This window comes from Candoia aspera, chromosome 3, assembly GCF_035149785.1.
Source record: "Candoia aspera isolate rCanAsp1 chromosome 3, rCanAsp1.hap2, whole genome shotgun sequence".
Taxonomy (NCBI): domain Eukaryota; kingdom Metazoa; phylum Chordata; class Lepidosauria; order Squamata; family Boidae; genus Candoia; species Candoia aspera.
Genome location: NC_086155.1, coordinates 157,264,241 through 157,276,421, shown reverse-complemented (window position 1 = coordinate 157,276,421; position 12,181 = coordinate 157,264,241). Strand labels below are relative to the sequence as shown.

Sequence of the window (12,181 nt, the reverse complement as noted above, 5' to 3'; positions counted from 1 at the left end):
AGATGTATCAGGGAGCCCACCGCCGGAAGGTCCAGCGCTGGAGGACTCCGCTACACCTGACAGGATTAGGGTCCTGGAGTCCAAGATCGAATCCATGGAACACGTCTTACGTTCTATGTCGGCTGCCTTTGGGGACCTAGTAAGGATCGTCAGAGGTCCCAGGGCAATGAGGGAACCTAGCCTCCCACCTTCCCCATCGCCGGCTGCTGGAGGAGGAACCCCACCACGAGCTTTTCCATCGGGTCCGCGTGGATCCACTCCCATAGGGGTGGCTCCGAGGCAACAATCAGGTGGGGTCCTGCAGGTTGGGGGAACCCCCCGGGACTTCCCGGTAAAGTTTGATGGTGACCCCGCTAACCTGTCCTTTCTCACCAATGCCGCCAGCTTCATGAGACAGCATGGCCACCTCTTTCCTTCGGAGGAAGAGAAGATAGCTGCGGTGGCCACGAAGTTGAAAGGCAGGGCTGCTGACTGGTATGTACAACTGTCGGAGATTGGGGCCCCTGCCCTGGCCACATTCAATGCCTTTTTGGCTGTGCTGAAGCGCTACTTTGAAGATCCCTTGGCTAAAGAGATTGCTAAGGACGCTCTTAAGGAACTGGTTCAGGGACAGAAGCCTGTGGCTGACTATGCACTTGAATTCAAGGTTTTGGCAGGTAAAGTTCCTGAATGATCCGAGGCCACCTTAACTGATCGCTTTAAGGATGGACTCAATCACGAAGTCTTGCGCTGGGCACTTGGGCGGGATGATCCCAATTCATTACATGATTGGATTTGCCTCGCTGGTAAAGCAGAACATGCCCAGCGCACTTTTATGATGGCCACCAAGGAAGACAAGCCTGTCACCACTACCCGAGCTCCAGTTCTTCCGTCAACCTCTAGATGGGATGCGGAGAAGCAAAGCCGCTTTGTCCGCGGGCAATGCATCACCTGTGGAAAACTGGGTCACCGCGCTGTTGACTGCCCTAAAGCTAAGGTATTGGATCGTTCCGCAAAAGTGCCTCTAAAACCCACCAAGAAGCTGACCAACCCTCCTCGTCGGTTGACAGGGGTGCTGGCTACTGCGGACGATGATATCTACACCCCAGGAGATGAATTAGAGGCTTTGGAACAGCTGGCGGGAAACGACTTCCACCTGTCTTAACCGGCGCCTCGGGGCAGGTGGTTCGATCCTGGCGCAATCCTAACATGGTGAGTGCTGATTGCCCTATCCTCGCTGTCAAAATTGAATTGGGATTTCAATCTAAATCCCTCGAGGTCTGGGCTTTATTGGACTCAGGCTGTTCTCAATGTTTAATCCATCCTGACGTAGTCAAGGCATTGGATTTGCCCTGCTTCCCTCTCCCAAAGCCGCTGATTTTTCAACAGCTGGATGGCTCCACAGCGGGGGGGGGGGGCGGCTACCCAGTTTACTGGGGAAGTCGCTTTGCGTATGAGGTTCCATTTCAAACTCATTCAGTTCATCGTGACCCCCGTAGGGAATCCTTTGGTTGTGTTAGGGATTCGCTGGTTCACCTCGCATAACCTCTACATCAATTGGCGGTCCCGCTCCATTACCTTTGAGGATGGCTTCTATCAAGCTCCCCTTCTGGGGCGTGCCATGCCTCCGACGGTTGGGCGGGCAGAGGTTGTTGATTCTCTGCCTTCCCCACCCCCCTTGGAAGGTCTTCCGGCCACATACTCCAACTTTGCCGATGTTTTTGGGGAGGAGGAGGCCGACCAGTTACCCCATCGCAAGACTGACTGTTCCATTGAACTTCTTCTGGACGTCCCTTTGCTGAAGCCAAAGATTTGCCCTATGACTAAGAAAGAACTTGCCGCTTTGCGGGAGTTCATTGACAAGAACCTGGCTCGGGGCTTCATTGAACCGGCATACTCGCCGGTTGGTGCTCCTGTTTTGTTTCGGGAGAAAAAGGATGGCAGCCTGAGACTTTGCATGGACTACCGTGGATTAAATTCCGCCTCCCTTTCCAACAAGTACCCTCTGCCTCTCGTCAAAGACATGCTTGCACATCTGTCCACTGGCAGGGTTTTCTCAAAGTTGGATCTCTGCAAAGCCTACTACCGCATTCGCATTAGGGAGGGGGATGAATGGAAAACAGCCTTTAATTGCCCTTTGGGCTCTTTCCAGTATAACGTTCTCCCTTTTGGTCTGGTGGGTGCGCCGGGGGTATTTATGCAGCTGATCAATGAAGTTTTGCATGACCACTTATTTAAAGGGGTTTTGGTCTATTTGGATGATGTACTCATTTATGTTGTTGTTTATTCATTTAGTCGCTTCCAACTCTTCGTGACTTCATGGACCAGCGCACGCCAGAGCTTCCTGTCGGTCGTCAACACCCCCAGCTCCCCCAGGGACGAGTCCGTCACCTCTAGAATATGTACTCATTTATACTAAGACCTTAAAGGAACACGAACGACTGCTTAAACAGGTTCTTACCAAGCTTAGAGCTGCCAAGCTTTATGCTAAGCTGTCTAAATGTGAGTTCCATAAGTCTTGCTTGGATTACCTTGGTTAAAGGATTTCCGATAAGGGCAGTGAAATGGATCCTGTTAAGATTCAAGCTGTGCTTTCTTGGGAACGACCCAGGACCTGGTGACAGCTTCAAAGTTTCCTTGGTTTTGCCAATTTTTACAGATCCTTTGTCAGGGGTTTCGCTGAAATTGCCCTGCCCCTAACTGATTTGTTATGGACTAAGGGAGTGGGGGAGACTCGAAAAGTTAAGAACCCGGGGCCCGTGCTCAATTGGACTCCTGCCTGTCAGACTGCATTTGATCGGCTGATGGCTCTTTTTACTGAGGAGCCCATCCTCTCCCACCCTAACCCTGACCTTCCTTTTGTCGTTCATGTTGATGCTTCTGATTTTTCAATTGGAGCTATTTTGTTGCAAAAGGATTCTGCTGGGCTTTTGAAGCCCTGTGCATATCTGTCTCGAAAGTTTTCCGAGACAGAGAGACGCTGGCACGTTTGGGAAAAGGAGGCTTTTGCTGTTAAAGCTGCCTTGGAGGCTTGGCGGCATCTCTTGGAAGGTGCTTCCTCCCCTTTTGAAGTTTGGACTGATCACTGCAACCTCAAGGCACTCCGTACACCCAGGCGCCTCAGCCCAAAGCAGATTTGGTGGGCTCAATTTTTCAGCCGCTTTAATTTCCGGCTTAAATTTATACCTGGCAAGAAGAATTTTCTGGCTGATGCTCTTTCCAGGTTGCCACAAGATGAGAGCCTGGTTTCCGATGTAATTGGCACCGTCATATCGGGGCCTCAACTGGGTTTGGTGGCTATCACCCATAGCAGCGCTCGGGGCCAGCCCCTGCCTCCTTCCTCGCCAGTTCGCAAGCCTCCATTGTCTGCTGCATTGCGCTCTACTTTTGTTTCTGCGCTGCGTTCTGATCCCTGGCTGCTTGCTAATTATGACACGGTGTCCATGGAGCACGACCTCGCTTGGGCTAAGGGGCGGTTGTACGTGCCTGACTCTCAACGTCCTGCTATACTGGCTCGTTCTCATGACAGTAAGCAGGCTGGTCACTTTGGCTTTTTGAAGTCCCTACATTTGATCCGAAGGCAATTCTGGTGGCCCACCCTACGTAAGGATGTCAAAGCCTATGTGGTTTTTTGCCCTGTCTGTGCAATGTCCAAACGTTCTGTTGGTAAGCCACAGGGACTCCTACAGCCAGTGGCTGACCCTGCACACCCCTGGGACGTGATTTCCATGGATTTCATTGTGGACTTACCTCCCAGTCAGAAGAAAACTGTCATTCGGGTGGTCAAGGACTATTTTTCTAAGCAGGCTCATTTTGTACCCTGCGCTTCTATTTCCTTGGCGCAACAGCTTGCTAAACTTTTTTTGGTACACGTGTACCATTCTTATGGCTGCCCCTCTCGTTTGGTGACCGATAGGGGCACACAATTTACCTCGAAGTTTTGGCGGGCTTTTTTGAAATTGATTGGCACTGAGCAGGCTTTGTCCACCGCTTGGCACCCCCAGACTGATGGATCCACTGAGGTCCTTAATGCCACTTTGGAGCAATTCCTTCGCTCTTATATAAACTATCATCAGGATGATTGGGTTGACTTGCTCCCTTTCGCTGAAGTGACTTACAATAAAGCTGTTCACCAGAGCACGGGTCAGACCCCGTTTCGTATTGTTTCTGGTAGGGATTTTGTTCCCATTCCCGAGTTTCCCCAGCCTCCTGCTCCAGCTGTTGCCGCTTGCGATTGGGGCTCTAGGTTGGCTGATTCCTGGCCAGTTATTCGCACCGCTCTTTGTGAGGCTCAAAAGGCTTATAAACGGCATGCTGATTGGCACCGCCGCCGGCAGCCGGCTTTTCGAGTAGGGGATTTGGACTATCTCTCTACAAAGTTTATAAAGTCCCCTCAGCCCTCTAGGAAGCTGGCTCCTAAATTCATTGAGCCATTTCCAATTACTGCTGTGCTCAATCCTGTCACTGTTCGTTTGGATTTGCCTCATAATTTGAAGCATTTGCATCCTGTTTTTCACTGCAGTTTACTCAAGCCTGCTCAGGATTCGGCTCGCTGGCATCCCCGCTCGCCTCCCCCTCCACCAATCATGATTGATGGTCAGCAACATTTTGAGGTTAAAGAAGTGCTCGACTCTCGCCGACTGTGGGGGTCTCTGCAGTACCTCGTCCGCTGGAAACACTTTCCCCATCCTGAATGGGTTTCTGCATGCGATGTTCTTGCCCCTGATTTAACACGTGCTTTTCATATTGCCTACCCTTCCAAGCCCTCTGCTATTTGAATTTTTTTTAAGGGGGGCGGTATGTCACGTTCACCGTTCCGGTGTTTGTCTACATCGTAACGGTTCGCTTGCCAAGGTGCTGATACGTGTCTGGGCTGGAAGGGTGCTGCTGAGAGCCTTGTACAGGAGATGTGCTGATCTGTGCCCGGAGGAATGTGTTTAGGCTATCTCTGAAATGTCATGGTCTTTTTGCCCGTTGATCAGCAGAGCTCGTTAGGAGCACTTGGGAATGTGGGGCGAACTGTGAGGGAGGGGGAGGGGTGCTGTTTGCAAAGACGCTATTTAGAGTTTAGGTGCGCTTTTCTCATTCTCAGCTTTTTACCTGTTTGCACTCTTTTCTAAATAAATCCAGAACCTGAATTGACATTTTGAGTCTGAGAGGTTTATTTAGAATAAGGCAATCATCACAACGACCCAGAGTCATTGTACGACTGGATCTGTCTGGCAGGCAAGGCTGAGCATGCTCAGCACACCTTCACGTAAACTAGAAAATCTGAAAGACCACCCACCACGAGGGGACCCCGAAGTGCTGCGACGTCCGCCCGGCCAAGCTATAGAGCCTGGGATGAGGAAAGAGATCGGTGCTACGCGAGGGGCCAGTGTCTCCGATGCGGAAAGGAAAGGCATCAAGCAGCTGAATGCCCAAAAGCCAAGGCTGGAAATCGAGCGGGAAAGCCGCCGGCCAAATCACCCCCCGCCCTTGTGGTGGATGACAGCAGCCAAGGGTGCAGCCGACACTGAGGAAGTAATCTACTTCTTGGGAGAGGCTGAAGATGACTCTAAGGAGCTGGCGGGAAACACCAGGCACCTGCCATGAAGAGCGCCTGCGGGCAGGTGGAGGAGGATGGCTGCGAAGATGCTATGGTAAGTGCTGATTGTCTCTCTTTAGCAGTGAAAGTGAAATTGGGTTCCCGCACAAAAACTACAGAGGCATGGGCTTTAGTTGACTCTGGGTGTTATAGGTGTTTAATTCACCCTGATCTGGTTGCTGCTTTGGGCCTGCCTAGCTTCCCCCTCCAGCAGCCTTTGATCATCACACAGTTGGATGGTTCAATGGCAGGGGGGGGGGGCGGCGACCCATTTCACTGGAACTGTGGCAATGCAAATGGGCAGCCACCGTGAGACTTTGAAATTCGTGGTAGCACCTGTTGGCAACCCCCTGGTAATCCTGGGGATCCCCTGGTTGACCTATCGAAGCCCCTATATAAACTGGGAGCACAGAACTGTGACTTTTAAAGATGGATTTTACCAAGCTCCTACAGCGGAGATAGTTGCACATGCAGGGGTTGGAAGGGCTGCGATCGCCACGCCACACCCTAACTTGACATTTAGAAGGCTTGCCCGATCAATACCAAGACTTTGCAGACGTATTTGGGGAAATGTAAGCAGATCAACTACCCCCCCACCAGAAAACTGACTGTGCAATAGAGTTGGTTCCCAATGCTCAATTGCCCAAGCCAAAAATTTATCCGATGACTCAGAAGGAACTTGAGGCATTACGAGACTTCATTGACAAAAAACTGTCAAGGGGATTTATTGAACCTGCTAATTTCCCAGTTGGGGCCCCTGTGCTATTCCAGGAAAAGAAAGATGGCACGCTTCGACTCTGTACGGACTTTCGAGGGTTAAATTCCGTCTCTACTGTCAACAAGTACCCTCTCCCTCTCATGAAGGACATGTTAGCTCATTTGTCAAAGGGCAAGATTTTCTCCAAGTTTGATCTTCGCGAAGCCTATTTCTGCATTCGCATAAGAGCTGGGGATGAGTGGAAAACTGCTTTTAACTGCCCACTAGGATCGTTTCAGTACAAAGTCCTTCCTTTTGGTTTAGCAAGGGCACCCAGAATCTTCATGCAGTTGATTAATGAAGTTTTACATGCTCATTTGTTTAAAGGGGTCTTGGTTCACTTACATGATGTTCTCATTTACACTGAAGCCGAAGAGGAACACAAATGCCTCCTCAAACAGGTGTTACGCAAGCTTAGAGATGCCAAACTCTATGCCAAACCTTCCAAATGTGAATTTCACAAGACCCCACTTGACTATCTGGGCTATAGGGTGTCTGACAAGGGCATTGAAATGGACCCTGAAAAAATTCAGGCGATTCTATGTTGGGAACGTCCCTGCACCCAGAGGCAATTGCAAAGTTTCCTAGGGTTCAGTAATTATTATCGCCAATTTATCCAGGGGTTCGCTGAGATTGCCTTGCCCCTCACTGATTTACTCCGTACCAAGAGCTTGGGGGAGACACGCAAAGTAAAACACCCTGGAGCCGTGCTGAATTGGACGCCTGAATGCCAGGCAGCATTTGAAAAGCTGAAATCCCTTTTCACTGCTGAGCCCATCCTGAATGCCCCTTTGTGGTCCAAGTTGATGCTTCTGACTCCTCAGTTGGGGCTATTTTGTTACAGAGGGATTCTGAGAATCACTTAAAACCTTGTGCTTATCTGTCCAGGACATTTTCTGAAACCGAACGCCGTTGGCATGTTTGGGAAAAGGAGGAGTTTGCTGTAAAAGCCTCTTTGGAAACCTGGCGTCACCTCCTTGAAGGCGCTAAATGCCCTTTCGAGGTTTAGACCGATCACAGGAATTTGGAAGCCCTCCACACCCCACACACCCCCCGGCGTCTCAGTCCTAAATAAATTTGCTGGGCTCAGTTTTTCAGTCATTTCAATTTCCAGTTAAAATTTATCCCGGGAAAGAAAAACTTTCTGGCCGATGCTTTGTCGCGTTTACCTCAGAACTTTGACCAGGGGGCCGATGTGGTTGGGACTGTTCTCACTGACCCACAACTGGGCTTGGTTGCTGTCACTTGGAGCCAGACCCGTGCACAGGCAACCCCGCCCCCAGCTCAGTCTGAAAAGCAGAAAGTACAAGTTCCTTCTCAGTTACAGAGAGACTTCCTCCAGGCACTGAAATCTGACACTTGGTTGCTAGCTAATAGAGACAATGTTTCTTTTGAAAATGGTCTGGCATGGGTGGAACACCACCTTTATGTGCCTGAAACTTTAAGAGCTGATGTTTTGCAGCATTCCCATGATGATAAACTTGCTGGACACTTTGGTTTCGTCAAAACCTTACATTTGGTTCGCCGCCAATTTTGGTGGCCAACATTGAGACGTGATGTAAAAGACTATGTTGCTTCCTATCCTGTTTGTGCCATGTCAAAATGGAAAGGAGGGAAACCACAGGGGCTTTTACAGCCAGTGGCCAGTCCTACCTGTCCTTGGGACAAGATTTCTATGGATTTTATTGTGGATCTTCCTCCCAGTCAGAAAAAAACTGTTATTTGGGTTGTAAAAGATTTTTTCTCCAAGCAAGTGCATTTCATTCCGTGCCTCCATCCCGTCAGCCCAACTGGCGCGCCTATTTCTCCTCCATATCTACCGCCTCCACGGTAGCCCCTCCTGTTTGGTAGGTGACCGTGGGACACAGTTTACTTCCCAGTTTTGGAAATCATTTTTAAAATTGATTGGCACCAAACAAGCGCTGTCCACTTCTTCCCATCCTCAGACTGACGGTTCTACTGAGATTTTGAACTCCACTCTTGAACAATTTCTTAGAGCATACATTAACTACCATCAGGACGATTGGGTGGAGTTATTACCTTTTGCTGAAGTGGCTTACAACAATGCTGTCCATCGAAGTACCGGACAAACCCCTTTTCGCGTGGTTTCTGGTCACGACTTTGTCCTCATCTCTGAACTGCCACAGCCCCCTTCCCAAACATGTTCTGCATCTGACTGGGCTGTTAAGCTGTCTGATTCCTGGCCGGTAATTCAACAAGCTTTGGCTGATGCCCAAGCTGCTTACAAGTTGCAAGCTGATAAGCATCATTCCTTACAACACGACTTCAAAGTTGGGGATCAGGTGTATCTATCTACTAAATTTATCAAGTCGCCACAACCCTCTGAAAAACTTGCTCCCAAATTCATTGGTCCTTTTCCTATTGTTGGTCTTGTCAATCCAGTTACTGTTAAATTGGACCTGCCTCAGAATTTGAAATGCTTGCACCGTTTTCCATTGCAACTTGCTTAAGCCTGTGTACCATTCCTCACGCTGGCATCCTCAACCTCCTCCTCCTGCTCCGATCATGATTGACGGCCAACAACACTTTGAAGTCAAGGACATCCTTGATTCCCGCAAACTTCGAGGCACCCTACAGTATCTCGTCCGATGAAAACATTTCCCTCATCGGCTTCTGATGTCCATGCACCAAGAAAAGTAGCGCAATTTCATTCACGTTACCCCTTGAAACCAGGCCCCAAATCTATGAGGGAGGGGGATCCTGAGTGGGGGGGGGGATAATGTCAGAACCAAGCTTGCCTCTGACTTGGAAAGTGAAACTATTTCTGAGTCAGAAGAGGAATTGGAAACTTACCAGGCTGGAATTGGAGAAACAAAACTCCAGCATGACTCAGCAGAGCAGGAAGAATCCACAACGCTGATTGGGCAAGATCCAGAGGAGGAATTGAATACGCCAATCAGCACGCGCCAGAGATGGGCTGAAAAGTGCGCAAAGGAGAAGTCAGCCTGATTGGCTACAGGAGACTCCAAGCACGCCAAAGATCGGAATAAGAGCTGCGCAGAGAGCGAGCTGCTAGAGACAACCGATCCTCTAACCCTGCAGCTTTGGGAGAAGAGTCCTTACCAGTGTCGGAGTCACTGTTTGTGGCCAAAGAGGAACCAGCATTCGAGCTCCACTCTGAAGACGAACTGAATTCTGCATCTGCTGCCAGCGAGGAATCAGCATCAGCCGTGACCAGCAGCCTTTGCCTTGCTTCCAGCCATGAAACTCCGCGATCTCCTTAGCGTGGGCAAGCCTTGACTTTCCAGCGCCATTTGCCTTCAGTCCTGCACACCTACGCTTTGATGCTCCGTTGTGTTCAGGAATTTCACACCTATCATGTTCAGGATCGGGTTGCCAGATTAGCCCAGAGCTTCCAGCCAAATCCAGCCGAGTTTCAAGTTCCAAGCCTTGCTCCCAGCCTTCAACCCAGAGAATCCAGCCTATCCGGGGCTTCCAGCCGAGTCCAGCCTACTTCCAAGTCCCAAGCCTTGCTCCAAGTCTCTAGTCCAGAGAATCCAGTCTAGTTTGGGAATTCCAGCTGAGTCCAGCCTTGCTCCAGTTTCAAGCCTTATCTTCAAGTCTTCAGTTCAGGGTACCCAGCCTAGTCTAGAACCCCCAGCTGAGTCTAACCTTGCTCTGAGTTTGAGTCTTGCTCCAAGTCTTCAAGTTAACCCCTGTCAATTGTTTGTAGTCCTGATTCCAGATCCAGTGAGTCAGAGATTCAGTGTCAGTGTCGTTCCAGTACTGTTCCACTTTGAGAACTGTTGCCTCCAGCCTTCGTGTTCCAGTCAGATCAAGTTGGCCCAGTTGGGCTTGCTTAACCCAGTCTTGCATATCAAGGACTTCCTTATTGTAAATAGTTATTTAATAAAGAATATTCTTGGAGAACCTGTCTGGTGCTTAGTCTGAACAGGACAATTCTTGCTTTTCATTCTTTTACTAGATAACCAGATTTAGTTCTTAAACAGCAATTAAACAGGAAGAATGGTACTTTATAGAAATTACATCTCAGCAAGCAAATGCATTACAGTGTAATATATTGTAGAGTGAAATAAAATTCCATCAGTTATTTTACTGTCTAAAAAGAGACGTATAATCTACAAATTCACTTTCTCGCTTCTCCTAAAGCACTTTCTCATGAAAAAAAAATCCAAGAAGCACAAGAAGTGACCCAATGTTTGTTTTCCTATTACCTCTATTAGACAAATTAAGCTTATTTTGGGAAAAGTAGAGAAGCTGAAGCATTAATAAGTTCATACACCATCCAAGTACAATATGGATTTTTCATTACCTGCATATCAGAGGCTAGAGTCTCATAGGTGTCTTTCAGGCAGTGCCAGTTCTGTCTACCCAGGGTAAGTGCCACCCCTGGAAGGCTATAGGCACAGTGTTTAGCAATCTCAGTATCAACAGTCTGAGCTCGAGAGGGATCAGTCATGGATAAATACTGGTCTAGCAAGGCTTGAGGTACAATGTCCTAAAACAAAAAAGCAGAATTTAAAAGTATCATCTGAGAGAGCTACATCCCTCTGCAAAGTCACAAAAAAGGATTCATGGTTGTACCTTGAAAGGTGCAAAAACATGTCATGCATTTATGGTTGCATATCCAAATTAAATTATGAGCTGGCCAATTCAAACAGATCAACTTGGAGAGGGTCCTAAAATGAGCTGGGAAAATTTTTTTCACTCCTTTATTGATTTCTCTTCAACGTTCTACTTGCAGTTGCACAGTCAATTTGAAACACCTGATTTCTGAGTAGTTTATATTAAGAAGAAAACTGAATATTTAGGAATATTCCAATATAATCAATAAAATACCAGACTTCTATTCTGAAAAACTCCTTGGATTGAAAAACGTATATATAAGTTAAAACTCTTATCCAAATGTGGTGCTGTCTACTTCACTCTCTTCATCCCAAGATACAAAGAGCAGCATCTTAGAAATGAACAAAGATACAGGATTTGAGGTGAAAAACAATGAAAAGAAAGGCTACATGCATAGCTGCTTCCATTTCCAAACAACTTCATGGAAATATGATATGCCAGCAGCCAAAGTTAAGACTATGTATCTTCTTTCTAAAACATGAGGTTGCCAAAAAGCACAGGTGGGAAAGCAGTCCCTATCTCAGACTTTCAGTTATGAGGAACAGTAAGGGTTAAAATTAGAGAATAAAAAGAAAGTGGTGATCGGTAAGAACAGGATTGGCTACCACCATATAGAGCTATGACTGGAGTTTTCTTGGCCTTTCAGGGCTCACAAAGAGCTGGAACATTCAACTTCCAATACAATTCAGTAAGAGGAGAACAAAAATCAGAGTGGATAATTACTTATAAATATTATAGAGTAGAAGTGAAGATATAGCTTCTGTATGAACCTGAGAGGAACATTTAAAATATACCTGAATTTTAGATTTTTTTTCTTCTTCAGGGCTGAAACGACTATTAGTGTTCAAATCTGAATCATTGTGGAGATAATGAAGAGCAGATTCTACAAGGTCCTGAAGTGGGGGGAAACAACTATTTTTAGAAAGATTTTAATAATAACTGTGTACAGCAACATCCTGTGCATATTCACACAACACTTAACCACTAAACAGAATTTCATGTGACTGTTACATTAATTTACAAATTCTTAAATGATGGTTTTTACCTCAACAGCATCATTGATTAAAGGCACTGTGTCATCCTGGATTAATGTACAGTTTAATTGGTCTTTGATGCACACTTCATTTTGACAATTTGCTAACTTGTCTGTGTTTGCTGCAGGCTCCTCCTGAGGGTCTAGACGGGAAGCCCGGAGAGCAGCAGAGAGTACCTCCACTTGGGCTGTGTAGCAAGAAGAAATATGTATGGTA

General features: G+C 47.7%; 1 protein-coding gene across 2 annotated transcripts in view; it reads right to left on the bottom strand.

Moving 5' to 3' along the window:
• Positions 1-12,181, bottom strand: part of PPP4R1 (protein phosphatase 4 regulatory subunit 1) — a 66,866-nt gene that overhangs the window by 19,338 nt on the left and 35,347 nt on the right. For both annotated transcript variants that reach the window (XM_063299106.1, XM_063299105.1), the window contains exons 12-14: positions 11,977-12,152; positions 11,726-11,824; positions 10,618-10,803 (exon numbers count right to left, since the gene is read on the bottom strand). In XM_063299106.1, coding sequence (XP_063155176.1) covers positions 10,618-10,803; positions 11,726-11,824; positions 11,977-12,152 — 461 coding nt within the window. The remainder of the gene's footprint in view (positions 1-10,617; positions 10,804-11,725; positions 11,825-11,976; positions 12,153-12,181) is intronic.